This window comes from Camarhynchus parvulus, chromosome 2 (assembly GCF_901933205.1).
Source record: "Camarhynchus parvulus chromosome 2, STF_HiC, whole genome shotgun sequence".
Lineage (NCBI taxonomy): Eukaryota > Metazoa > Chordata > Aves > Passeriformes > Thraupidae > Camarhynchus > Camarhynchus parvulus.
The window spans coordinates 144950453-144976408 of record NC_044572.1 but is presented as its reverse complement, the minus strand read 5'-3'; the positions used below and the strand labels follow the sequence as shown (position 1 = coordinate 144976408).

General features: G+C 40.5%; 1 protein-coding gene across 1 annotated transcript in view; it reads right to left on the bottom strand.

Annotated features, from left to right (window-relative positions):
* The window catches only part of KHDRBS3 (KH RNA binding domain containing, signal transduction associated 3), an 88759-nt gene extending 64460 nt beyond the window's left edge, over nucleotides 1-24299 (bottom strand). Inside the window, exon 1 of the mRNA XM_030965945.1 lies at nucleotides 23804-24299. Coding sequence (XP_030821805.1) covers nucleotides 23804-23891 — 88 coding nt within the window. The 5' untranslated portion in view covers nucleotides 23892-24299. The remainder of the gene's footprint in view (nucleotides 1-23803) is intronic.
* Nucleotides 24300-25956: the final 1657 nt, after the last annotated feature.

Below are 25956 nucleotides of genomic sequence, written 5' to 3'. Positions count from 1 at the left end.
CTGATCCCAGTCTGATGCAAGATATTTATGAGTTCTCAGTCACTGTAATTACTGTTACAGTAAAGGACTTTTTCCTGAAGAATCTAAACTTACAAAAATAAAATACCTTCAACATCAAAACCCACCAAGTTTTCATGAGCTGGTAAAGTTAAAAATTTGTTTTCTCATGTTGAGCCATATGCTGTTATCTCCAAATGCACAGCATGGCATACACTGCAATCCCCCTGCCCACCTGAAAGTGAGAATCACAACTTTATGAATCAGCAGTGGCTTAAGGAACTTCCTGGAAATTGCCAAAAAAATATTACACCTGGAAATGAGTTGTTTCAGACACCTCAGATGCACTTAAAATGTGGTTGAAGAGTTAAGCACAGAGTTCTACCTCAGTAACATTCTTCAGCTGAGCCAGCTGCATAAATCCCTTAAGAGATCAATACAGTGCTAATTGTATTTCCTAAATACTTTAGCTCAGAAAAGTTATTTGAATTGGTATTTGAAGGACTTGGCTGCAACAATGTGATTAATGCTAAATATGCTCATAATATGGGACTACTTTGAACTGATAAAAAACATAAAAACACCATTCTCTTCTTGCTCTAGTAGATACTGAACTTCAAGTCACTAAAGTAATTATTAAAAGAAACACATTACTTACTCCTTAAATCAGTTTTCCTACCCCAAGTATCTACACACTTTATTGATCATTTTAAGCAAAAACCCTTTATTCTTTTACTTGCACTGTTTAAACAACTTTTTTTTTGCTTGAAGACACTACTGAAACCCATTAAGAGGCTGCAAATCAGCTCTCAGCAAAATGGATCACAATTTTCCCCATTTGTTTTAAAGACAAATTACTAACAAACAGCCATAGCCCATTGCCAAAGCAGTACAAAGTAAGATTAAGTAATTTTTTACTGCTATGGTCTAATGTTAATCAAACTGATTTAAGACTTTCTGCCTCTTCATTGCTGTTGTAAAAGACTTCAGTTTTGTATGAACAAAGTCCAGTCCACTGATCACATTTTATCTCAGATTTTACTTTTTTTCTTTGCACTTGAAATCTAAAATGAACAGGAAATACAGCTAAGCATTATAATTTTATCCATATCTGCACAGCTCTTGAAATATCATTCACATACATCAAGCTTTAGATAATTAGGGAAAAATCATGCCAGATCACACAGGAAATCCAATCAGATTTTCAAGGTCAAATGGATAGGAAGATTTGCCTTTTCTTAATCCTTAGATTACATTCTGCACTGCTTTGCTATATGAAGCAATGCCATTTCCTAGATCACAAACAGTAAATAAACATGTGATTAAAGCTTCCCATAATACTAGAGATTAAAATCTCATGTTCTCAGACCAAGGATGCAGCTAATGCAACAGGAATTTAACTGCATGCAGTAACAACTGCATGGATGGATTTTTTCTTTAGATTTAATCATAGCAGACATCTAAGCAATGATTAGTCCTCAGTTAATTCACCAAACAACAGTGGTAGATACATCAGATAATGACAAAGTAGAATTGTTTCATATTATTCTTCAATTAGAATTAATCTTCCTGCGGCAGAAGTACAATCCAGGATTCCAGCTCCCTCAGCTAAGCCAATATAAATACTTGTGTTTAATGCTGAGCAAAGTGATGCCCTATTTGTCTGTACTAAATCAATATAATAAATATAAGAACTAATGTCAACCTCAAAGTAAACAGAAATGTTTACTGCATTTGTCCTTAAGGCAATATTTCCTTTACACAAGATCAGGAGAAACAGAAACCAGGTCAATTTGCCTGCAAATCCTTAAGAAAGTTTCTACTTTATTTCCTGAGATTCAGATGTCTTACCAAACACGCCATTACATCCAAATAATTTTGTAGTAACTTTTTCTTGCTTTGGATGGAAGAAAAAGTGAAAAATGCAAAGCTCATTCAAGGATAGCCACACGATCACAGCTTAAGAGAACAGGGCATTGATGGAACTGCACTGCAATTGCACTAGAAGTAGTTTCCACATTCATTTTGAAAGTGAAAATATTCTAAGAATTACATTATCCTTTAAAAATACTCCTAAATCAAGTGGGTTTGAAAATTACTAACATTATACAATAGAAGCAATAGATTTTGCTTTATTTGGAAAATTTTATTGCCTTGTATCTAAGAAAAGGAAACATCAAAATTTAGACTGACTCAATCAAGCATGTTGTACAACTACTGAAGCATAGCCCAACAGCAATAGATTTCTCAGTGAATTCTCACAACTTCACAGCTGACTTAGAAAAGTCACACCCTCCTCAATTCAGAAAGCTCAAGTCAAACTGAAGGCTAAGTATCTTTACATATTTCCCCTGTCCTTTTAGCTCTTGAAAATTCATTGCTTTTGCCCATTGATGGAGACAGAACACTGAGCTCGATGGCCATTTCCCCTGGCAGCATTATTCCTTTTGGTTTCACATCAGAAACAAATCAAACTGACGGTACTACAAAAAACAGATCTTAACTTAGTAGTTTGCATTTTATGAAGACCCCCTTTAAGGAACACAGTTAAGCTCTGGTAAGAGACAAGCTCCCAGAGGAAAAGGGGGCTCCAAGTCAGTTGTAGAGGAATTTCAGAAAAAAAAATATAGTTTTTCCTTAATGGAAAAAAAAACCTGACAGTATCAGCATTCCATACTGTTTATTTGGAAATTTTCACTGTGGCAAAACCCGTAATTTATCCAAGAAGACACATTTTAAGAATACCTATTCTTAAAAAAATTATGAAAACTTTCCCAACAAAGCCAAGTCATAGAAGTCTGCTGTGCTGGATGCTTGCTGACTAATTGCCCACAGACCTTCCAGGAGTTCTGTAAACCCAGAGTACACATGATGGTGAACCCAATTACAATTCTAAGTTTAATTAAATTAATGAGAGCTTAATCTCATTATTGTTGTAGTAAAATAGTCTTGATTGTGCTTTAGATTATACATCTTTTACCCTGGACTCCTTTATTCTCTGTCCTAGTAGAGGATAATTAGAAGTTCTTTGAATCAGCACCTCTCCAACTAATACCTCATCTTTTGAGCTGAAAACAGCACTGCCCAGCACCAACTTGAACTAGAATCACCACACCAAGTCTTTAATACATTCCAAAAGGCTTGCTAAAATAAACCTCATAGACTTCCTTACATCAGCCTCTAAGAGACCTACTACTCATTCCCTGTCCTCTTGATCAGCATGAAGATGCACAACCTTCCCAATTTCTGCACTAAAGAGGCAACCTTAGCCTCCTACTTTTGAGTATCTTAAAACATGTCTAGTATAGTCTAGTTTGCTTCAAAGCAGTCTCCCTGTGTAGACACAAAAAAAATGCAGAATTTCCCAATTTCAACTGTATATGGCATCCCAATACCCCAGAAAAACACACAATTAAGTTCAGCAACTAAACATTTTCTGATATGAGTAAATGCTTAGACAAATATTCCTTTTTCTACCCTCTAGGATGTTTCCGAAGTAAATACTAATTAGTGTGTCTTCATAAAAAAAAAAAAAGAGGGAAAATTAGGGAAACAGGGAAAATCAAAATAAAATAAGGAAACTAAATATATGTGGAATGGCAACATTTAGACTCATCCTGAATGGGTCTAAAACACAAAAAATTCAACAGAATTTTCAATTTTTAATGCTGTTTTTTCTATTAATGTACCCACCCCCATTCCTTTAAAAAGCCTCAGAAAACTTCACCTAATCTCCTCAGCCAACATTTTAATCCTTTAAAAAGTCCTTTCAAAAATCGCAAGTTTTGCATCTATAATAGGTCCTAATTCTGAACTGGCAGAGAAAGTAATGCATTAAGAGTATGAATTGTGCATAAAAAACCACACTAATTTGTTTCAACTAATGCTCATTATTACAATAGTTGAATTCCAAATAACTGTCTTTCATATGTCACCTTAATTTTGTAAAAGCAACTGACAATGAATCTAATTTCAATTTACAATAAAATAAGCAGTTCATGCCAGAATGATGTCTACAGCATTCAGAATCCTCAAATTAATAATAATAATATCCCTGTTGAAGGACTCAAACCAATCTTTATTTAAATTGCATTCACAGGCATTATAAGTTCTATTTTACAGTCTAGGTACTACTATCTGCACTGATCTGAAAATACATTTCAGTCACCAATATGACAAATATTTTGAAGGCGCCTTTTTTATTTAAGCAATTCAAAACTAAATGAACACCTATTACCTTCACATCAAAAATGACTCCACTAAAATCTGTTTGAGTTGATTAATATTAGCAGTAAGGGAGGAAGTACCACAGTAGGAACTGTCAAAATCATCTATAAGGTATTAACAGATGTTTAATCAGTCTTGCTCAGGAAGAAAACAAGATGTAGACATCAGTCCCATATCCTCAACCTACTCCACTGAAAATTATTTATCTCATGAGAAGACAACTTGTAACAAAATGCTAAAATCAGCTGCATGATTTACCCACTGTACCTCCTGTACATTAAACTACTGCAGATCTTTCTTTAAGCATGAATATTTCTAAATTTGCAAGGTTCGGCATTCACCAACCACAAAAAGTCAACTCATTTGTTCTTTAACTTAAAAATAAAATCCAATGTTCAGAGCATCTTAACACTACTTGGTGCATAGGACCCAGGCAAAATGAAATTAATATTCTGTATCAAGAGTCCTTATAAGCAGCTGTTCCCCCTTTTTCATTTCAGCATCTGAACACAGCCAGGTAGCTCTTACACAAGATTTCACTTGACATTTTGGTGAGACATCAAGAAGGGTCTATAATCTTCCTTATCATGTATGTAGCACTGCAGAGTACTACAAACTTTCTGTGACTCCTCTGACAACTTTCAAGAAAAGGTGTAAATCAGATCTCAGCTGAAAAATGGACACAACCTGGAGCTCTCAATACGCAAATATCACATTTTAAACTATTGCCAAGGTGAAGTAGTAGCCATAGCACATCCAGTTGTTGACCCTTGAAACAGATTGACTTGAGCACTATTAAGACCACACTTTAAGGCACTGACAAAGACTGCAGTCTAAAAATCTGCCAGCAGATTCAAACAAGCCATATTTAATACCAGAAGATAGCTATGCTAACAAAACACATCCGTGTGTGTCACCCTGGTTTTTTAAGATTTTCTAAGCCTTCTGACGTTGACATTCTTGCAGTGAACTTTCTCACACACTTTCGGTAAATAACTCATTGTTTTGTATTCCCTTATAGAAGAAGAGAGAGTTGATGAACTGTTAGTTTGACCAGTGTCATTGGAGAGGTATCACTGCCACCCTCCAATCCGCTGTCACTTTTAGAAAACTATAAATGTTAAGAGTCAGAAAATAAACTGCCCTTTTTTCCTCACCTTGAGAACAGTAGTGTGTGCTTGTGTTCTTTCGTGTCCTATAGTGATACCAGTGTTTTGTATGATTGATAGTTACACAAGTGTACAGCTGTTTACTTAGCATTATGCAAGACTTATGTAGCCATCAGCAAGACCAAGAAGTGTTATCTTCTACTTCTCTAAAAATCATTTTTAAGCAACTAGAGCTTTGCCAGGAGCCTCCATCTCAATGACAGAAGGCCAGGGTAGAGCCTCACACTCTGGCAATCCTTAATTCAGGAACGTGTCATATCCCACTGATAAATATCAGTAAAACACAACTTACAGCTTCCGTAAGTCACGATTTACTCGAAACCATCACTACAGCAGAAGTTTCAGGAAACATGCCCAAATACTGAGCGGTCTGGCTGATGCCATCAACAGGCCACTGCTTTGTAAGGTCATGGTCATCAGGGAATGTCACTGATGCCTGAGGCAAAGCAGTCCTATCTTCAAGAGCAGAGAGGAGGATCTGGGACACCACAGTAAGGTAAGACTCACCTTGATCTCTTGGAAGCTGATGTAGTAAACAGCTCTTGAAAACCATTTCCAAGCACAGAAGGCCAAGATGAGAGCAGTTTGCACGTATTTATGGCAGGGAAGTCATGTGCACTAAACAACACTATGAACAATGTGAGATGAGACAAGAGCTGATGTGTCCACCTCATCTTAGTAGGGCTTTTGATAGGCTTCCCACACCCCTCAAGTGGACTGATGAGGCACAGGACAGAGACATGAGGCAGACTGAGAACTGAAAACTGACCTGCCTGGCTCAAAGGACTCTGACAGGGGCATCACAACCAGGCCAGCCAGAGGCCAGACAGCAGTGGTGAGCTCTGAGGGTCAATGATATTTAACATGTTCATCAGTGACCTGGCTGATGGCACAGAGTGCAGTTTCAGCAGCTTTACACAACAGAAAACCAGGAGTGATCCCAACACCAGAGGGCTGTGATGACACTCAAGAGTGCCTGGAAGAGGTGGAGGAATAGGCAGCAATCCTACGCAGCTCAAAGGGAAGGGCAAAGTCCTGTGCCTGTGGAGGAACAACCCCATGCAAGAGAACCCCATGCCTGGAAACCAAACACCAGAAGAAGCTTTGCAGAAGAGGACCTGAAGCTCAAACAAGCTGAGCACCAGCCAGGAAGGCGCACTTGCAAAGGCCACCAGCACCTGGGCTGCACCAGAACAGCGCTGCCAGCACTGTGGAAGTGGTGATCCTTCCTCCCATGCAAGTTTTAGCAAGTGTCTTAATTTCTGCTGTTTTGTTGAAGAGTTTTGAAATTACTTTTTGGAGGAAAGATTTGTTCCATTTTTGGTATTTAAAAAAACCACTAGTTCTAATAAATCCTTACCCCAGCCCAAGATTTATTTCTCATGACATACTGGAACATAGAAAGCCATGATTTGTTACCTGAAAGCATGGTAGAAATCAATGTTATTTGTTCATCATAGAAATGCTAAAACAGTCCAGAGAAACAGATATGGACAGACCCACGGTACAGCAGCCCATTGTTTTCCCTCTCCATTGTGCATGGCTGAAAATACACACAGCATGCAGCTCTTCCCACTGCTTCCTTCCCAGAATGCAATATTGTCAAAAATGCATTTTCTGTCCAATAAAAACTTGTCACTGTCCATATTTCACACAAGGTTAGGGAAAGGAACAGAGATAAAGCTATTGCAAGTATCTGTAGTGCTTTTAAATTCTTATATTTAATTCAGTGAAATTCAGAGTTAGCACCAGACACTGCTATGACTTAAACTCACACCCACTGATCCTACATAACTCTACCAACAAGTATAACCTCAACTTTACTACAGAATTGATAAAAAATACCTATATATTCAGTGGCATTGCAGTAATTGAGTGAACTCAGAAAGTGAATGCAATCACTGCTTAGAGCCTCTAAAAGATGAACCACTGAAAACAGTATAGGCTGGAGTAATCTTCATGTATAATCTTATTTCAACCTACTGTTTGTAATTTTCTCATACTGCTGATTTTAACACAAGCTTCCTGCTCCTTTGATGTAAATTTCTCAGAATCCTGAGAAATTACATGTCTGAAACTTTGTTCACTAAAGCACAAACTATTGATGTGAAAGTAAGCTGTGAAAAAGTAATCTTGTATAGAAAGAACACAAAACCACAAAAACATGTCTATGTCTTGGGTTATAAAATAGATGAGTTGCATATTTTACTCTGCAAAACAACAAAAAAAATCACAAATTTTAAAAATGCTTTCATAATATTTATGAAAAAGGTTAACAGCCAAAAGCATCCTAAAGAATTTGTGCATTCTGACCCACAGATGTAGGAAACAAACCCACGGACTGTAGTTGGCACATGTAAAAGAGAAGGGGCTAATTCCAACACACCTTCCTGGATTAGGTTAACACAACCCTCATTCTCTAACCTCAAAGCCAGGTTGGATGGGCTTTGGGCTTTAAACAAGCTGGTCCTTGTATGTGGAAGGTGTCCTTGCCCATGGCAGGAGGGATTATAACCAGATGACCTTTAAGGTCCTTCCAACCCAAACCATTTCATGGTTCCTTCAGAAGGTCATGACTTCCACTGCCAGCAGATAAAAGAGGTAAAGAACCACTTTTGACAAAATTATTGTAGGCAGTACTTTTATTTTTCGTCACCCAATACAGTCCTGGGCTGCAGTAATGTAACTTGGCAGGAAAAGGCAGCTTGCACATCTACTCTCCTACGGGAAGGTGCAGCTTAAAGAAATTTGTGTGGTAATTTTTTGTATGAGCTTCAACATAAATTGGATGTTAAAAACTTCAAACATCCAAGTTAAATATTAACTAGCAGAGGGAAAACATTAATTACAATCCCTTTCACGTGCTCAATAGCAGACAAATCCAAATTATTTTCTGTGTATGAAGACATATTACACAGAATAATGCATATTGCTGCCACATTCAAATTTTTTTTCCAAATATTATGCTATTAAACTTATTTTCATGAAATCACTTGAATCACTTTGCAGAATTGTAGAACAAGATCAGACTCCCCTATAAGTGTTATAAAACTTGAAAGTCCATCTTAGGGACTCAATCCAGCTGCAGATCTTAAGGAAAGGACCAAAGATCTTTCAACAGACCAGTCTTTGCAGGAAAGCAGCCACATCTACAGCTGCAATAAATCTCTGCCTCTGTAGGACCATGTGCCTGTCCATGCAGCACCTTCCCTGAGGAAGGCAATCTTCCAACTTTCATGGCATCTGTGAAGAAAAGGTGTTTTTTTTTTCTTAAACTAGTATTTCTAGCATTGACCTAGTAGAACATTATGCATCTTTCCAAATTTAAGAAAATCTGAAACAAACCATGTTTTATACCTGCATAAATATCTGAAGTAACTACCAAATTATGCCAGTAAGCTTTTGCTGAAACACACCTTACAAAGCTAAAATACACTACAGTTTTAGTAGCAATTATGGTGTGGGTTTACTTGTGGTAAGAAACAGTTCTGACTCAAAATCTTTCTCTAAAGAAATTATCTTCATGTTTACCTTTAATGTAACTAAGCAGTTAGCTCTGGTTAAGTTATATTTGACCTAGTAAATTTGTTTACAAAAAGCATCTTTCTTCAGTAAAAAGTATTTTTAAAGGTCTAAGTTTCTTTCCAACAGACATGGTTATGGTATAACTGTAAGAATCAGGAAAACTGCATGTTCTGTGCAACGACTCAGCAGTCAAGACATTGCAAATTCATTTGTCTTAATGGTTTGTTTTGAAGACAGTTTAAAATCAAATGCTTATATAGAAATCTAAAATGTGATGCCAGAGTTTTACTGCAGCCAAATTATGTCATGAAGTTATTTGATAAATTAACTTTAGACATGTTACTGTTTTAGTTTTCATCCAGCTAATTTCAGAATGCAAACTTTCACTGAACACTTTCTCCCAGTAATGAGCACGTGGGTTCTTAGGGGAGTAATTCCTATATTCAATAGTTTAAATAGCATATTTCAGTACATTTCTACAGATTATACAATGAAAATCAACTACTACAAAGTGTCACAGGCACAAAACAGCTGACACCTTTAAGTGCAGTAGAACAATTCACAGCCAGGGAAGTTCACCTACATTCAAGGTGAGACAGCAAAAACAAAACCAGTCATATTTTTAACAGTCATGCTGGGAACCTGCAGAAGCTGCTTCTAACCAGACACCTGCCCTGCCTGTCCCCCACCTGCTTTCACAGGCCCATATATTCAAGTTTCTGCTCCTTCATCACTTCTGTCTGCCAAGAAACAATAAGAAAAGTGCCAACGCAAACTACCTGAGGTGCCATTACTTCTTGATTCAGTGATGCTTAAATTGCTTTTATATGGGAAAGAAAATGTTGATGCTCATTTTCCAAAAGCACAGAATGAAGTTATCTTCTAGATGTGGCAGAGGACAAAGAGAATGAATTTTTAAAAAATACAATAGCTTAAGAAATTTAGAGTCTGGGTACCTAAAAGATGAAGGACAGCTGAGACAGCAATAACCAATTAAAAGGGTAGACTTTTCTATTGCTCCTTGCTACTTGAGAGAAACAAAGAAAAAAAGAGAATTTGGGAAGAAACTCAGTTGCAATGGGTGCACCCCTGAAGTCTTCCTAGAGAAAAGGTCATGTGTTCCTGAGTTTCCAATCTCACTTCCCCCTCTCCATTCATTGACCTTAGAGCAAGGGCAGGAATAACATGTCCAGTCACATACAGAATAACCACCTAAAGGGGCTGGAATGTGTTGGTGCTTCACTGAAACCAAAAATCTGACTGTCCACTAATAGGTCTGAAAAGAACACAACCACAGGGAATAAAAACTCTTTCTCATGCCAACAGGAGAGACACACTCACAAATCCCTCTACCAAATCTGACATGTAGGTTTAAAGACTCAATCATCAGTGTGTCACAGAGCCAGAAAATACCAGAAATGCTACCATGAATTTTCATAGATCATAAATGGAGCTACATTCCCAGAGCTGCTCTTTTTGACAGATCCCTTTCTAAAGCAAGACACAACTAATTTAATAGATTACTACTGATACTTGCTATAACTGTAACTTTAAAAATATGAACATAACACTAAATTATCAGAAAGAGCTGGGAATACAAGAAAGCTTTTATCACTAAATTCATACAGCTTTGACTTTATCCCTGCATAATAACTATATATTGGCAGTACCCCTTGACAAGAAGCATGAGATTAACTATGTAGCTGGCCAGGAATATCTATTCTGTTTAATCTATTTTTCTGAAGGGGCCATCTGCTCTTATTTCTTCATTTTTGTGGCTTAAATTGAAATTGAATTCACCATTCTGTTAGGATTTCAATTAGGTACATGTAAAATTTCTCCCATGTCAGGATGGCTGTTTCGAGGATGAAGTACTGTAAGGGGAAAAGGTGTTATTACAAAAAGTTTATTGACTATTATTGATACAGCTCAAACAGCTGATTAGTCATCAATAAAATGAAAGAAAAATAATGCTAACATTTGTTTTATTACAGCACAGCTTGACATCCATTACTAACAGTATGCACAGCCATGTTTAAGGCACCAAACTGAATAAAGGAACTACATTTGCTTTCTGCATTCCCTCCACTCAGCTCTTTTCCAATGACTCTGCAGAAAAGTTTCAAATCTCACCTTTGATAACAGCAATGAAATCTTTCCAAACGAGAAGCCAAAAAATACCTCATACAGATGCTGACAAGACATACTTATGTGATTAGCATCATTTGCACAGACTTAGAAATAATGAAGTCAGCGCTAAAACACTTACTGAAATACAAGCTACAGGGTTGAGCTCTAGCCAGTTACTACTACTCTAGTGCAATAATACAAAGTTCAGCAAAATAGTCTGACATAACAGCAAAAAATTAAACCTACAGTTTTACCTTATACTTTATCCAAGTGGGGGAAAAAAAAGTACTTTTGATTCAGGTTTTTTTTTTCCTATCTATTTCACTGCTTTCCCCAGAAAAATTACCAAGCAGGAGGCTATCCAGCAAGTTGAGTACTTCAGCTATTGCCTAGAGTACCTAAATAAATACTCAGCATCAGTCTCATGCAAGGCATCAGAGCAAGCAGCCTCCTAGCCCAGGCAGTCACTGGAAGCTTTGGTCATTGCTTTGAACACAGGAACAGGAATAAGGGATTGGTACCTTCAGGAGCTACAACCCACTCAGAGGCAGAAAATACATTATGTTAGCCCAATGCTCAGCACATCGGTGAAGTCTAAACTATAATCTAAAAGTTAATAAAGTAAATTACATCCATTTCCCACTATCAGGGCATTAATCTAAAGGATAATTCGCTTAGAGTTCTTTATAGACCTGATCCCACAGCCAGCTACTTGCCACCTCTGTGGTAATGAAATACACACCAGCATTTTTAATTAATGTTATACTGAACTATGTGAACTGTTACTTAGGGTTTCAAACAAGGCCTATTATTTCAGGTCTGGAAACTATATAAGTGCATCTATAAATAAATAATTTATAAATACCATCATGGTAATTTCCCTGTACTCTCCATTTAATCAGCTGATAATAAAGGAATATTTTAAGAGCTTAAAATTTAGCAGTCTGGAAAAGTTTCTTTTAAAATTTTATTCAAGATTTTTCAAATTGGACTGATGGCAGTCTTAATAGCTCAAGCATACATGAAGAAAGCAACACAGGTCAAAGCTACTTCAGATCATAGAAGGGTTTGGGGTGGAAGTGACCATAATTTCATCTAGTTCCATACCCCCTGCCATGGGCAAGGACATCTTCCTGAGACCAGGCTGCTCAGAGCCCCATCCAACCTGACCTGGAACACACTCCAAGGGATGGGGCTTCCACAGCTTCTCTGGGCAACCTATACCAGTGCCTCAGCACACAGAGAAGAATTTCTTCCTAATATATAATCCAAATTTCTCCTCCTCTAGTTTAAAACCATACCTGTGTACGATATGGTGTCATCATCAATATATAAAGAGAGGGGCAGAAGGAAGTGGTGAACACTTGGAGTGGGAGGAATAAGGAAGGGGGAGGATGTTTCAGGTGGAAACATTTGTCTCCTGGAGCCACAGTCAGGTGTGATGGAATCCTGCCTTCCTGGAGATGGCTGAACACCTGCCAGCTCATGGGAAGCAGAGAATAGACTCCTTGTTTTCATCTGCTTGCGTGCGCATCTTGTACCTCGCTTATAAAAGTATCCTCTCTCAGCCCAGAGTTTTGTAGTTTTTACTCTTCCGATTCCCGCCCCCATTCCCTCGCAGGGGCTGGGGTTACAGCAGGACAGGGACAGACAGGACACATCTGGCTGCGAGAGCTGCTGCGACAGACGAACACCGATGGCACCGGCACCCGCCAGGCCCCGAACCCGCCCTCCCGAGGGGCTGGCACCCGATCCCAATCCCGCCTCTCCCGGGGATCACACCCGTTCCTACAGCCCCGATCCCGCTCTCCAGAGGGGCTGGCACCCGATCCCGGCTCCCCCGGGGGGATGACACCCGAGCCCGGACCTCCCGAGGGGCTCACACCCGATCCTGGGAGCCCCAGTCCCGCCTCTCCCGGGGGATCACATCCGATTCCACAGCACCGATCCAGCTCTCCAGGGGATCAGACCCATTCCCGGCTCTCCTGGGGGATCACACCCGATCCTACAGCCCCGATTCCCGCTCTCCCGGGGATCACACCCGATTCTAGAGCCCTGATCCCGGCTCTCCGGGAGATCACACTCATTCGTACAGTCCCGATCCCGGCTCTCCCGGCGATCACACCTGATCCCACAGCCTCGATCCCGGCCCTCCCGGGGATCACAGCCCACCCACAGCCCCGATTCCCGGACCTCCTGGGGATCACAGCCGATCCCACAGCCCCGATCCCGCCTCTCCGGGGGATCCCACCCGATCCCGGCAGCCCCGCAGGGCCAGGCCGCTGTCGCCCCCTCCTGGCACCGCTCCAGAAATAATTCCCGAAACGGCTCTCCCAAAAATGAAACATAGACAATGCCTTCTCTAGTAACTAGTGCCTTAATCGTAATGGAGTTGCCTGGCAAAGATGCATTCAAAAATCGTTCTACAAAAGCTGCATCTTCAATAGCTCTGCATCACTACATGTAAGGTGCCGTATTAGAATCTTGTAGGAAAACCCACTGGAATGCTTCTGCTCTTTCCAAAGTGTGCTCATATTAATAGTTCGCAATCGCCCAAGATCCTAAAATTCACAGATGATATAAGGCTGGAAAAATTCTTCAGAGGTCACTAATCCTCTCTCATGGTTTAGCCCCAGCTAGCAGCTAAGCCCCACATATGTGCTCCCTTCACCTCAAGAGGATGGGGAGAAAATCACAAGGGTAAAGACAATACACTATATGGGTCGAGATAAAGACAGTTTAATAGTAGGTAAAGCAAAATCCATGCACATGAGCAAAGCAAAACAACTCATCCACCCCTTGCCATGGCCAGGCAGGTGCTCAGGCATTCCCAGGAAAGCAGGGCTCCATCACACATAATGGTGACTTGGGAAAGCAAACACCATTGCTCCAAACTTCTCTCTTCCTTCTTCCCCCCAGCTTTATATGCTGGGCACGATGCCATACGGTCTGGAACATCTCTTGGGTCCTGGGGTCAGCTGTCCCAGCTGTGTCTTACCTCACTCCTTGTTCCCCCCCAGCCTCCTCGCCAGCCGGGTGAGGAGCAGAAAAGGCCTTGAATGAGCAGAAAAGGCCTCTGTGTAAGCTCTGCTAAGCAGTAATGAAAACATCCCTGTGTTATCAACACTGTTTTCATCACAAATCCAAAACAACCCCACACTGGCTACCGGGAAAAAAAATTAACCCTGGCCAAAACTACCACATCTCTCACAAGCACTTTATGACTACACTTATATCATTCCCAGCATTTGTTTCACATGGTATTAACAGGCTTCTGTGAAGACTCAGGGGTCTGCAGAAACAAAAGGGTCTAAAGAACAGATAAAGCAAGCCTTAAAAACATGGTAAATCTTTCGTTGTATGCTTTTATACAGTAGGCCAATAAAAACCTAATCACTTTTCCAGACCATGGATGCATGGTGTAATAAAAAGGTCAAGGGTATATGATAAGCAAAAAGAATCTTTAAGACTAATCTGTGTAACACAAGACAAATTGGACCACAAGAGCCTTTTCCAGTGTTTAAGATCTAGTACCAAGGTGCTGCATTTCACCTTGCAGACTGTCCAGCCTAGGATATTACTGGGATAACTCTACATAGGGAACAAGAGTTAACAAGGGCTAAAGGTATCACTGCAGCCCATCTGCTGTGAAACACCTTAGCTCCTCCAGACACACCAGGCTTTAAATGGAGAAACTGAAACAATCATTAAGAACAAACACTTTTCCTCTGAGAAACCTCTCCAACTACCACAAAGATTTTGGGGAATCCTTTAAAGGAAGGCAGAAAACTGATCTGTGAGCAAGTTTCTTCAAAATTAGGACTTCTTGAGCCTAAAATAATAGGCTGGAAGTGGTCATGAAGCAGTTGGATACTTAATAAAGTGAAAAAATGCTTTCTGAACTTTCATGACTCTACAAATGGATCAAGGACATGATACTCAAACTGTGCTTCTATAGTTGAGAAAAATCTGCTTTCCTTCAAGCTCAGGAAGGGAGATGGGGTATAGTTCAACACCATAAAATGTCAAATAACCAAAGAGATATGAAAACCATAGTGCCTTTCCCTTTAACAGAAGTGAAATTTATCATTTAGCATTAGCCTGGAGGTGGACAGAGAAAGAAAGGGTGATTTTTTTTTACTTCACTGCTTTGCCCCATGGAGCTGTATCACTGAAGTCAGCATAGAGGGCACCACAACGTTTCTGCTTAACAGCAGAAGAAAGGCAACAAAAATCTCCTTAACCCCCAAATACTGCAGGGAGCAGAAACTGGGCTTCTTACCAGGGGCACATCAGGATTGGTATTGACCACCTCTAGTTAATTAGGACATGGATCAAAATGAGCCAGTAACAAAAACCTTTGTCCACTACCAGCAAACAGAAAAAGATGCATGAAAGGAAGAATGACCACATTAGAAGCAGTCCTTCCATTTCTACATCTGAAAAATCATCATTTTTATCCCAAAGCAGTAGGAAAAATTGGCTGACAACATCTAAAACCTTTTGCTTTCAAACACATCTGCTTCCCAGAGTACTGCTACTGAATGGTTTGAGGCAATAAAAGGCTACAGACACATTTCTTCTCCAAGCATTCAACAAATGCAGCAGCAGTGAGAGCAGAAGCAATTTAAAGAATCATAGAATATCCTGACTTGGAAGGGACCCACAAGGACTGAAGTCCAACTGCTGGCCCTGCACAAGACCAGCTCAAGAATCCCACTATGTGGCTGAAAGCTTTGTTCAAGTATTTCTTGAGCTCTGTCAGGCTTGGTGCTGTGACCACTTCCCTGGGGAACCTGTTCCAGCGCCCAAACTCCCTCTGGGTGAAGAACATTTTCTCAATATCCAACCTAAACCTCCCCTAACAGAGTTTCAGGCCTTTCCCTCAGGTCCTGTCACTGGACCCCAGAGAGAAGAGATCAGTGCCAGCCCCTCCTTTTCCCCTCATGAGGATGTTGCAGACTGCAATGAGGTCTCCCCTCAGTCCCTTCTTCTCCAGGCTGAACAGACCAAGTGACCTCAGCCACATCTCAGATGGCTTCTCCTCCAGACCACTCATCTTCATAGTCCTCCTCTGAACACCCTTTACTAGTGTTACATCTTTGCTATATTGTGATTTATATTTTGGGTCTGAAACTGCACACAGTACTTAAGACACTTTCCTATACTCTTTGTCTTGTCCACATAAAGGCATCTTACTCAGACTGCTCATTTTGAACAATCCTGATGGATTATTAAAGCCAAAGAAAATCAGTAAATCCTCAAAGGATTTGCAACTTCAGGTTTTCACTGACACTGTATTATACCAAGATCAGTACAGCAGCAGCTGTTATAACAAATTTTCTGTTGGATCAAATACAATGGGTTTACCGAAATGATTTCTAATCTTTTAGGTTTCCAATTACTTTGTCAACAAATTCTTCCTAGAAAATAAAGACCTATAAAAGAACACCTATACAAGCCAAAAAAGTGAAAGATTTACCATCTACAAGAATTAAACTGACATTTTTTTGCTGCCTTGCAACTTTGCTGAAGTTGTGTTGCTATCTGCAGCCAAAAGTCTGATAAACACATTCAAATAAGAAATGAAAGGCATCCAGCAAATAGCAACTGGAGATGGAAAACAGAAAGGAAATCCATTTAACTGCCTAGTTTCTTAATAAGTTTGCCTTGACAATAAGGAAAAATGCTGAAAAACAACAACACAACATAAAAGAACCATAAGTGATAAATATGACAAAGGCAAGTTTAGGCAAAGGAAAATTTTAAGATAGGATAAACACACAAAGAATAAAACATGCACTGCTCAGCTGTGGAGGTACAAAATACATCAGTCAGTCTAACAATGCTTCTTCATGCTCTCTCTCCAGTTACTGCTCTTTGATTTGCTCCTTGGCATAAACAGCCTACCTGCAGCTACTGTACAGCCCAAGTCATTGACAGTTCAAAGAGCTTAATTTAGCAGGGATCAAATATCCATAAATGCAACTCATTCTGAGGCAAAGATGTCAAGACACACAAAATCTACCAGTCCTTTTATCTGGTTTAAGAGTTAATCATCTATCGTTAAAGAGTTGTGCATTTTTTCATTTCACTTCTTGGCCAGACATTTCACCATCAGCTTTCAGGGCCTCTTTGCACCTTTATTCACTCCTGAAGGCAGTCAGGCTCTCAAAGCACAGGTCAAAGATCCCTTTCACACACCAATCAGACTAGCAAGAGGCCTACAGACCTTCTCAAACTTGCAAAGCATTGTATTTTTCCATGATTTCCTCAAAGATTAAGACATATGGACTTCTAATTTACTTGAATGTCAGACGAAAATTAAATTCCCAAGTCCATATGCCCCTTATGGCCTTAGCTTAAGGCCATAAAGATATTCATTTTCTAGCTACTGCTACACTTGGAAAAAAATCACACTTGGCTAGAAATACATGGCTCTAAAATAATTCCCAGAACTATCACCACCCCTATCGAACAGTTCCCATGGCATGGGTGAGACTTGCCTTCCCAGGACCCAGAGATAGACAACTCCGCTTTATCAAGATATTCCATATGCCCAGTATAGAAGCCCTGTCCTTTGTTATCTTCTATTTGAAAAACAGTATTAATAATGTAAACATTAAGCTTGCAAGATTCCTGCAGAGCTCAGCTAAGAACAGTCAGTTAATTCACCATAAAATATTAGGTGTGTCAGTTACCAGTTAATCTATTTAAACATGCTTTTTACTGAACCCTGCTAAATACTAATTAAAAAGTCATGCAGTACCACACTAAATACTTTACAGACTCTTCTCAACTCTGAACTTTGATACCTGATTCTTTCAAACAAAAGTGCATCCTAAATTCTTTTGTTTCTTAATTATACTTGAAGTCAGAGGGCAGAAAGGTCGCATATATAGATTTTAAGTATATGCAAGAAAAGTCAAACAAGCCACAGGCCAGAGGAACAGTGCTGTGACCTTCTTTCTGATTTCCCCAGTAAATAAGTACTCAGAAGGTTACAGCTTTAATTTGCATGGCTGGTGTCAAAAAGGATTGAAAGTGACAAACCATGTCAGCCTGCATTTGAAACCTTTAAATTCAATCTCTCTCATTGACTGCCAAAGTGAGTGTGCAAGTGAATTAGGAGTCAGTCTTACACTAACTGTGATTGCAGTGAGTGGCTCTCGGCTCAGTCAGGCTTCAGAACATATGAGCCCAGGGGTGAAGAAAGTATGATTATCTTCAGCTGCATTTTGCAGAAGCCCTGTTAACATGACTGGAATATCTGATAAACCACTTCCACAGCCTTTTAAGAGAGCAAGATTGAAATCTAACTTTTAGGAAGCCCTTTGACTGCTCCAATACAGTTTCACTGTAGTAAAAGCAAAGAGCGACCATAACAAAAATGTGAACTTCTGAAGTTTTACCAAATACAGATAGCTGAGATGAGAGACTGAGAGAGCTGAGATTCTGAAATATCCCTTCTGCCCCCCAAGACTTACTACTTTTCATGCTGCTTTAAGAAAACAGAAATAGACCCCAAGTCAGCCTTCCTAGTTTCATGGTGCAACCATTACATCATATCCATTCCTGTTACTGCCACTTGAATTTCTCATCACACTTGGCCTGGAAAATATCCAATTCCACCTAAACATTTTGCTTAGACTATTGTCTTCTAGTAATCAGACTAAACCCAGAAGAGTTTATTTCTGGTTAACTTCTAAGAATAGCAACTAAAAGTGACCAGCAGTCTGAAAAAAATCTAAGGAGCACAAAACTTACTACATTTCATACGATGCTCCGAGTAATTTTAAAACACAGTCAGCTTTCTACAGCCATATCTCATTTTCAAAATAACCTTCATGAAGTGCTCTGAAATCCTCAAAGAGTAGGACACTTGAAACAAGTATTGTTTCTGTGATTGATACAATAATGACAAAAAGGAGAGTTTGGGGTTACACTGATGGTTATTCAACACCATTAGTGACTGAATGAGCAGCACCATGTGTCTGTGCCATGCCACAAAACAGGAAAGTGGATGCTTCAGTGGCAAACTGATTACTTACATTACAACACAGGTATGTCACTCCACAATCACATTTATTATTGACAAATTAAAGAAAAGCACAAAATCCCTCACAAGCTTAGACAGATTTATTGAAAGTTATCTTGGTTTTGGCTGGGATAGAGTTCATTTTCTTCCTAGTGCCTGGTACAGTACTGTGATTCAGATTCAGTATGAGCTGACAACACAGTGATGTTTTGGTTGTTACTTAGTAGTGCTTGCTCTAAATCAAGGGCTTTGCAATGTCTCACTCTGCTGGGCAGCAGGTGCACAAGTAGCCCAGAGGGAGCACGGCCAGGAGAGGTGACCTGAGCTGGACAAAGGAATATTCCACAGCACAGGATGGATGTCCAGTATATAAACTGGGGGGAGTTGACTCAGAGCCACTGATTGCTACTCAGGGACAGCCTGGGCATCAGTCAGCAGATGGAAAACAACTGTATTATGCACGATTTGTTTCTCTTGGGTTTCAGTCCTCTTTTTAGTTTCCAGTATAATTACTATATTTTACTTTATTTCAGTCATTAAACCCACAAGTTGTACCTTTTTTCAATTCTCCCTGATTCCACCGGGATAAAAGCAGTGTGTGGCTGCACAGTACCTACCAAGCAAACTGAGCTTAAACCACAACAAAAATCAGTAATATATATGGAACCTTAATTTATTGCTTAGCTCCTACTTCAACCATTTTTACAAATCCATCTCTGCTAAAAAGAAAAAAAAAATTAGACCACTAATATCCTCCACAAAGCAGAAAGTGAGTACATTCCCTCACAGTCCATTTTCCCTGATATTTAGGGAGGTGCATATCTGATTACTGAAGTCCCAAGCAAAATTGACACAAGAAACAGCAAGCCCCTGCTGATCACCACTAGCCACGTGGCTCAGGGAAGCCATTCAACACAGTTAGCACATACAGCCATCTACTGATAGGAAGGCTTGGTATTCCTGTACATCATCTCATCGACATTCTAAAGGAAGCTTTGCCAACTTCAGATACTACAAGTCTCAAAGCAGCTAAAATGAGCTTATAAGGAAATATTCCAGAGGTCCAGTCTGCACAAGAGAGTTGTCTTTCAGCAATGGAAGTAACTCTAACTTTCGTTATGTACACATTTAATTAGCCACACAAACCGAACAACTGCCAAGCACCCATTTTCACATCTCCCCTGTTGGAAATGTGTCTGGTATCACCATGTTTTATTTACAGTTTGCTTCTTCCATCTGCAGTTTCACATACTTTATTCAACATTCACTAACTGCTCGTCTTGAATCCCTACTATAAATAAACGTGAAAGAAGGTAAAGCAACTTTTCTGTCATGGATCTTCAGTATTTTTAGAGCATCGCTCATGAACCAAGTTATGAGAATCAACACTACACTTGCACATTTACCAACATTTACAAACAACCACAACTGCAAAGACAGCCTTCGAAATAAGGCTTGATTTCAGAACTACCATCACTCCCACAGACAAATATTTTTCAGATTTCACATAAAGATGAGCACATGAGAGTTGAAAATAGGAAAACACAAAAGTACTAAGCTCTTGTTTCTTCATAGAAGCCCATCTTTCCCCAGGTTCCTCATTTATAGAGCTTACTATAAACTAATAACTGGACAAAATTCCAGTTCCCAGTGTCTGATACCAGCTGCAAATTAATCCTAGTAGCATGGTCATCTTACCACACATGCAAATAAGTCCATTTCCAATCTATAACATGCTTAAGGGTTTATGGGCAAAAAATTCCTCTTTTTAGGATGGCTTAATGTTCAAGTATACAAATACATCTTCTTAATTAGAACAAGGGATAAAGTCTAGTCTACTGGAAAAGACTCCCACTGCTCTAAAATTTAAGCAGCAGCTAAATGTTTCAGTGACTATTTAAAAAAAATTTAAGCAATAAGTATTGTATTTGTGTCCCAAGGAAACGTGGCATCGAATCCTTGAACAGAGTTCTCAACAAGAAAAATCAGGACTTGCTATGCAGGAACATTGAAGGATACTAATATTTGATTTTAGCGCTTTCAAAACAGGGTTTCAAGGCAGAGAAACTCCTCTCATATCTTAATTCAGAAAGACAGATTAATAACACTGCCCACGAAAATATTCTTACAGAATCTTAGCTATTTCCACATTGATCTTTTTTAACTTAAATGTTACCCAGGAACTTGAAGCAGGTCAAGCTTCACCTTTTAAATATAAAATTATGTAATTTGTGTGTACACAAATTATAATGCGTAACTATAAGCATAATATGCAAATTCATCCACTTCCATTTGAAAACTGTAATTACCACATTTCAGAAGTCTAGACCCAGGATTTTCCCTAGAAACCAAATTTCAACATGACTGGAAATTTGTTAGCCATTTGGCTTTTCTGTCTAAGCAGCAAACATACCTCAATTACTTCAGCATCTCAAAAGGATTCTACTTCATCCATACAACTCTTACTAATTACTCTTGAGTTTCTGTAGAAAGCCAGCTGATGTACAGTATTTCAGTTTAAGTAAATACAGATAGCAAATTTAATGCCACTAAGACACCAAAATGCTATTACATAATTAAGCTGGTTATTTAAAGCACTTAAAACCCTTGCTAAGACATTTGCTCACAGATACCCAAAAGAAGCCAAACTTAGAAACCTGTTTCATTCTAAACTTAAAAGATAAACCCAGTTAAAAAATTAGACATGCTATTTCATTTACCTCCCCATGAACTAATATAGAAAATACTCAGTAGACCTGGCATACAAAATCCAAGCCAAAACCACTACATATACATTTGCACTAATAATTGTCATTCATTTAAGTGCATAGAATTACTACAATTGAGAAAAAAACAATCCCTGATAAAGTTAATGTCATGGCAGGATGGGTTTGTAAAACATCCCCTCCTGAAGTCCTATTTCCCATCTGTATTATACAGGGACTTCATCTGATCTGGCTCTTTGGTGATTCTACAATTAAACTATTATACATAGACATTATACAAATTTCCATTTTAAACTGGAGTTAACCAGTTGATTAGTCACCCTCAATCTCTCTTTTCTCCACCTCTAATGTGTGGAACACTTCAGATATAATCCAAGACTTCACTTTCAAAGTAAACAAAAAATCAAGACACCTACTAGATTACAGAGGTTGGATGCACATATATCTACATTTTTACACTGAAAATATAGGTTCTTTTTCTGGAGCTGAATATATGCATGCAGATACCGTGATGAAAGGCAAAAGTTTCCATCCTCCAATTTATCATTTCAATGTGAACCTCAAAAAATATCATAAACTCAGCCAAAAGGACAGATTAACTTTCTTTAACACTGTTTACAAAATAGTAAATCACATGGTTCTGTAACTCCCTGGAATAATTTACACATGCAAAAAGATTCTTCACTACCTACTACTATTGAGGAACTTCAATAATTTATAGCCATCAAGTTTAATTTTTACAAGTTTTTTCATTTACAGCAAACAGAGCAAATAACTGCTTTTTTAACATAACTCTCCTTTTCCCACAATCAACAGGGACATTTTTACAGATTCAAAGTTTGGAGAAATATGCAATATACCAACCAGCCATGGACATGGACCTTCAATTCACTTAGCATATGCATTCCTCAGTTGAAACTGACAGCTACCCCTAACTCCAGAGTATTTCAGACAACAGCAATTCTCATTCTGATTCTGAGACAGGCATTTGCATCTACTACACATCAAAATCTACAACATATTAGAAGAACTCACATCAACTTAAACTTGTTCCTCTTATAGAATGCAAAGCACACCAAGCACGGCTTTGTAATCATTGCAATTTAAGCCAAAATCACGCTGGCTCTCACTATCTTTGGTGTGTTAGAGGATCAGTTCATAGCTTATTTCACTTGAGCATCCTAAGCACTAGATCAAGCATTTGTCTCTCCAGAGCTGTCCTTGAAAGTCGCCTGCTAATTATACACTATGTCCAAATGTACATTAAATCATACTTTAATTCACACAGAATTACTTTTCTAGTCAGTACTGCATCACTGAAACAAAAAGCTAGCACTTTAAAGCACATCTGACTTGACAGATGCAGAAGGGATGGGAGTAATTTATTATCTAGAGTTATATAATTGCAAAACAAAATATGCGTTGTATTTCTATAAAGGTTTACTAAAATGTAGCAGAGCCCAAAGTTTATAGGAAAGGCCATCGGCAGCAGGCTCGTTCTTACGAAGGCTCACACACACGTAAACAATCGGCTGGCTGTTCATTGTTCACAAACGGGGTAAAATAAGAAAACCTTCTGGGGTTTTAATTGACATGCAGCCCGAGCAGAGCACAGCAGACACGGCCATTCAACTCGGAATAATCTATAACTCGAGTAGGGAGCGACGGCAGAGAAAATAGAAATGGAAGAGGAGCAATGCGGGCGGGCACCCAGCGTGCGCGGCTGCCCGGGCGATGCTGCCCGGCAGGGGCAGGCGCCCAGAGCCGGCAAACACCGACAGCCTGAACACAACAAACCCCCCCCAGGCGGTGCCAGGCAAGGGTGAGCCCCACACCGAGAACGTCACCGGGAGCCGGAACACAACAAACCTCTCCAGGCGGTGCAATAAGGAAAGGAGAACCTCGGGCAAAGCATCTGCGGCGGCCGCCGCTCACTCCGGCCCGTCCCCACGGCGGGACAAGGAGCCCCGCTCCGCCCCGCCGCTCCTCACCTTGGTTGACGAGCCGCAAGGCGTGGGTGAAGGACGGGTCCAGCGAGTCCTTCTCCGCCATCAGCTCGGGCAGGTACTTCTCGTCCATGGCAGCGGCGGTGGCCCGGAGCGGCAGCGGAGCCGGGGCGCCGGGGGCGCCCGCGGGGAAGGAGCGGGTCCGAGTCCCAGGCAGCGGTAAATCCTCGGAGGCAGCGCTTCCCCCTGGCCGCCTCCCGCCCGGGGCTGCGGGGACGCATCCAGAAGGAAGCGCCGCAAGCCCCCGGCCAGGAGGGGGAGAAAAGGGGCGCGGGCTGGGGGGACGCCCCCCTCAGCGGACAAGGGGCGCGGACAAATCGCTCTACGGAAGAGCACAAGGGAAAAGAAGGGAAAGAGACGCGCCCCGGGAGCCGCTGACCCAGGCAAGACGGGAGCCGCGCACACAATAAAAGAGACTGTTAGGCGGCGGCAGACGCTGCGTACAGACCAACACGACAAACCGCACCACCGACAACACTTCGCCCACTGAGCCGGGAAAACGCGCCGCGCCAGCTTTATATACCGCCCTAGACCACGCCCCCTCGAGGCCTTTAGCCCCGCCCAGGGGCGATGCCTCGCCCCTGCTCCTTCCAATGGGCGGGGATAGCAGAGCCCCCCAAGTGTCCCCGCCTTGCTCAAGTGAAGGCTCCTATTGGATGGAGTGACCTGTCAGTCAGAAACGAGCCGCCGCTTCTCATTTGTCGCTGCTGCTGGCCCCGCCTCCCCGCAGTCGGTGAGGGGCCGGTGCTGCGGGGCGCTGCCAGACTGGCTCCGCACGGCGAGCCGAGCGGGAGTGGGATGGGAGGGGGGCAATGTCTGCACTAGCGAGACTCACAGAGCCCCCTCAGACCCCACAGCGGCCCTTCCGACACAGGGGTCCCCTTCGGGGCCCTCTCCGGGGCCGTAGGATCTGTGAGGGGGGTCGGGGATCCAGGACGGCGTCCTTTCCGTCCCCGTCACATTTACGGAGAAGGGCAGATCTATGTGTTGAAAGTAGTGCAAACGCGATTTTATTTTCTTTTTCCCCCTTCACAAACAGTGTATCCTCTATCCAGCGTTCTATGCTTTTGCCTCTAGTAATACAAACCACTTCATAAATACCAGCCAAAACGCCGTATCTCTGATGCCCAGATGTGCGGCTCTAAGTGGGTTTGCGGTTCACCCTGTTCTAAACCAGGAGAGACAAACAAAGTTTAAAAGACCTTGCGAGACCTTTACGACCTTAAAAATACCTTTTTCAGAGGATGCATGTTATGTACTAGGTCATGATTGGCTCTGTTTTTTATCTTTGAGGCTTTACATCGCTTCCTTATTAGTCCTTAGGTGTCTCATCAATGAATCTTGGGTGACAAAACCCCGGAGGAAGCCAGGCCAGCTCTTCTCTGTCACAGAGCACAAGGGCAAAGCAGAGGAAAATTACTAAATCACTGAAGCCAAACCCATAAAGTAGCATTTTAAATCGGTGTTTACTGGATAAGCCAATAAGGGACTTCGATGATCTAGACTTAAAAGACCACGAAAAAATACTCTTATGTCTGTGAATTAAGTAACCATATGTTTACTTCTGTATTTCATTTAAAAAAAAAATCTGTGATATATCTTACTCATATCCTTGCAATACAGGGAAGAAGAAAGCTCTGTAAAAGTAAACCAGCATGAGAAATGCTCACTCAAAGCTTGGAAGCAGAGGTTAAGTCTCCCTTCTCAGAACTGTGAGTGCTCTTTGACCCTGAAAACCAGAAGTCTGTATTTTAAGGTATCTTATCCTTTGTTGCATTTCACAGATTGCAATGCCCCATGAAAAAATGTCTGGTATGTTACAACATGAAGCATACTTGATTTATACTCTCTGTACAACCATTCCAAATAAATCTTGATCCAAAATGAACAGGAGCAAATTTGCAAAGTTCTATTTAAAAAATTCTTTTGCATGACATCAAGCTCAATGGATAGAACTAAAGCATACAAGCAGCTGGAAGAATTTGAATTAAAATGAATGTTTTTTTCAACCTTCCATATACATCTTCTATATGAAAGTACTGAAATGCAGCCATCTGTTGTGAAGCAGGCAGGCACATACAACTCTTGACACAGAACAATATGTAGGAGTGTAATCTTTATTGAGTGACCTGGAGCAA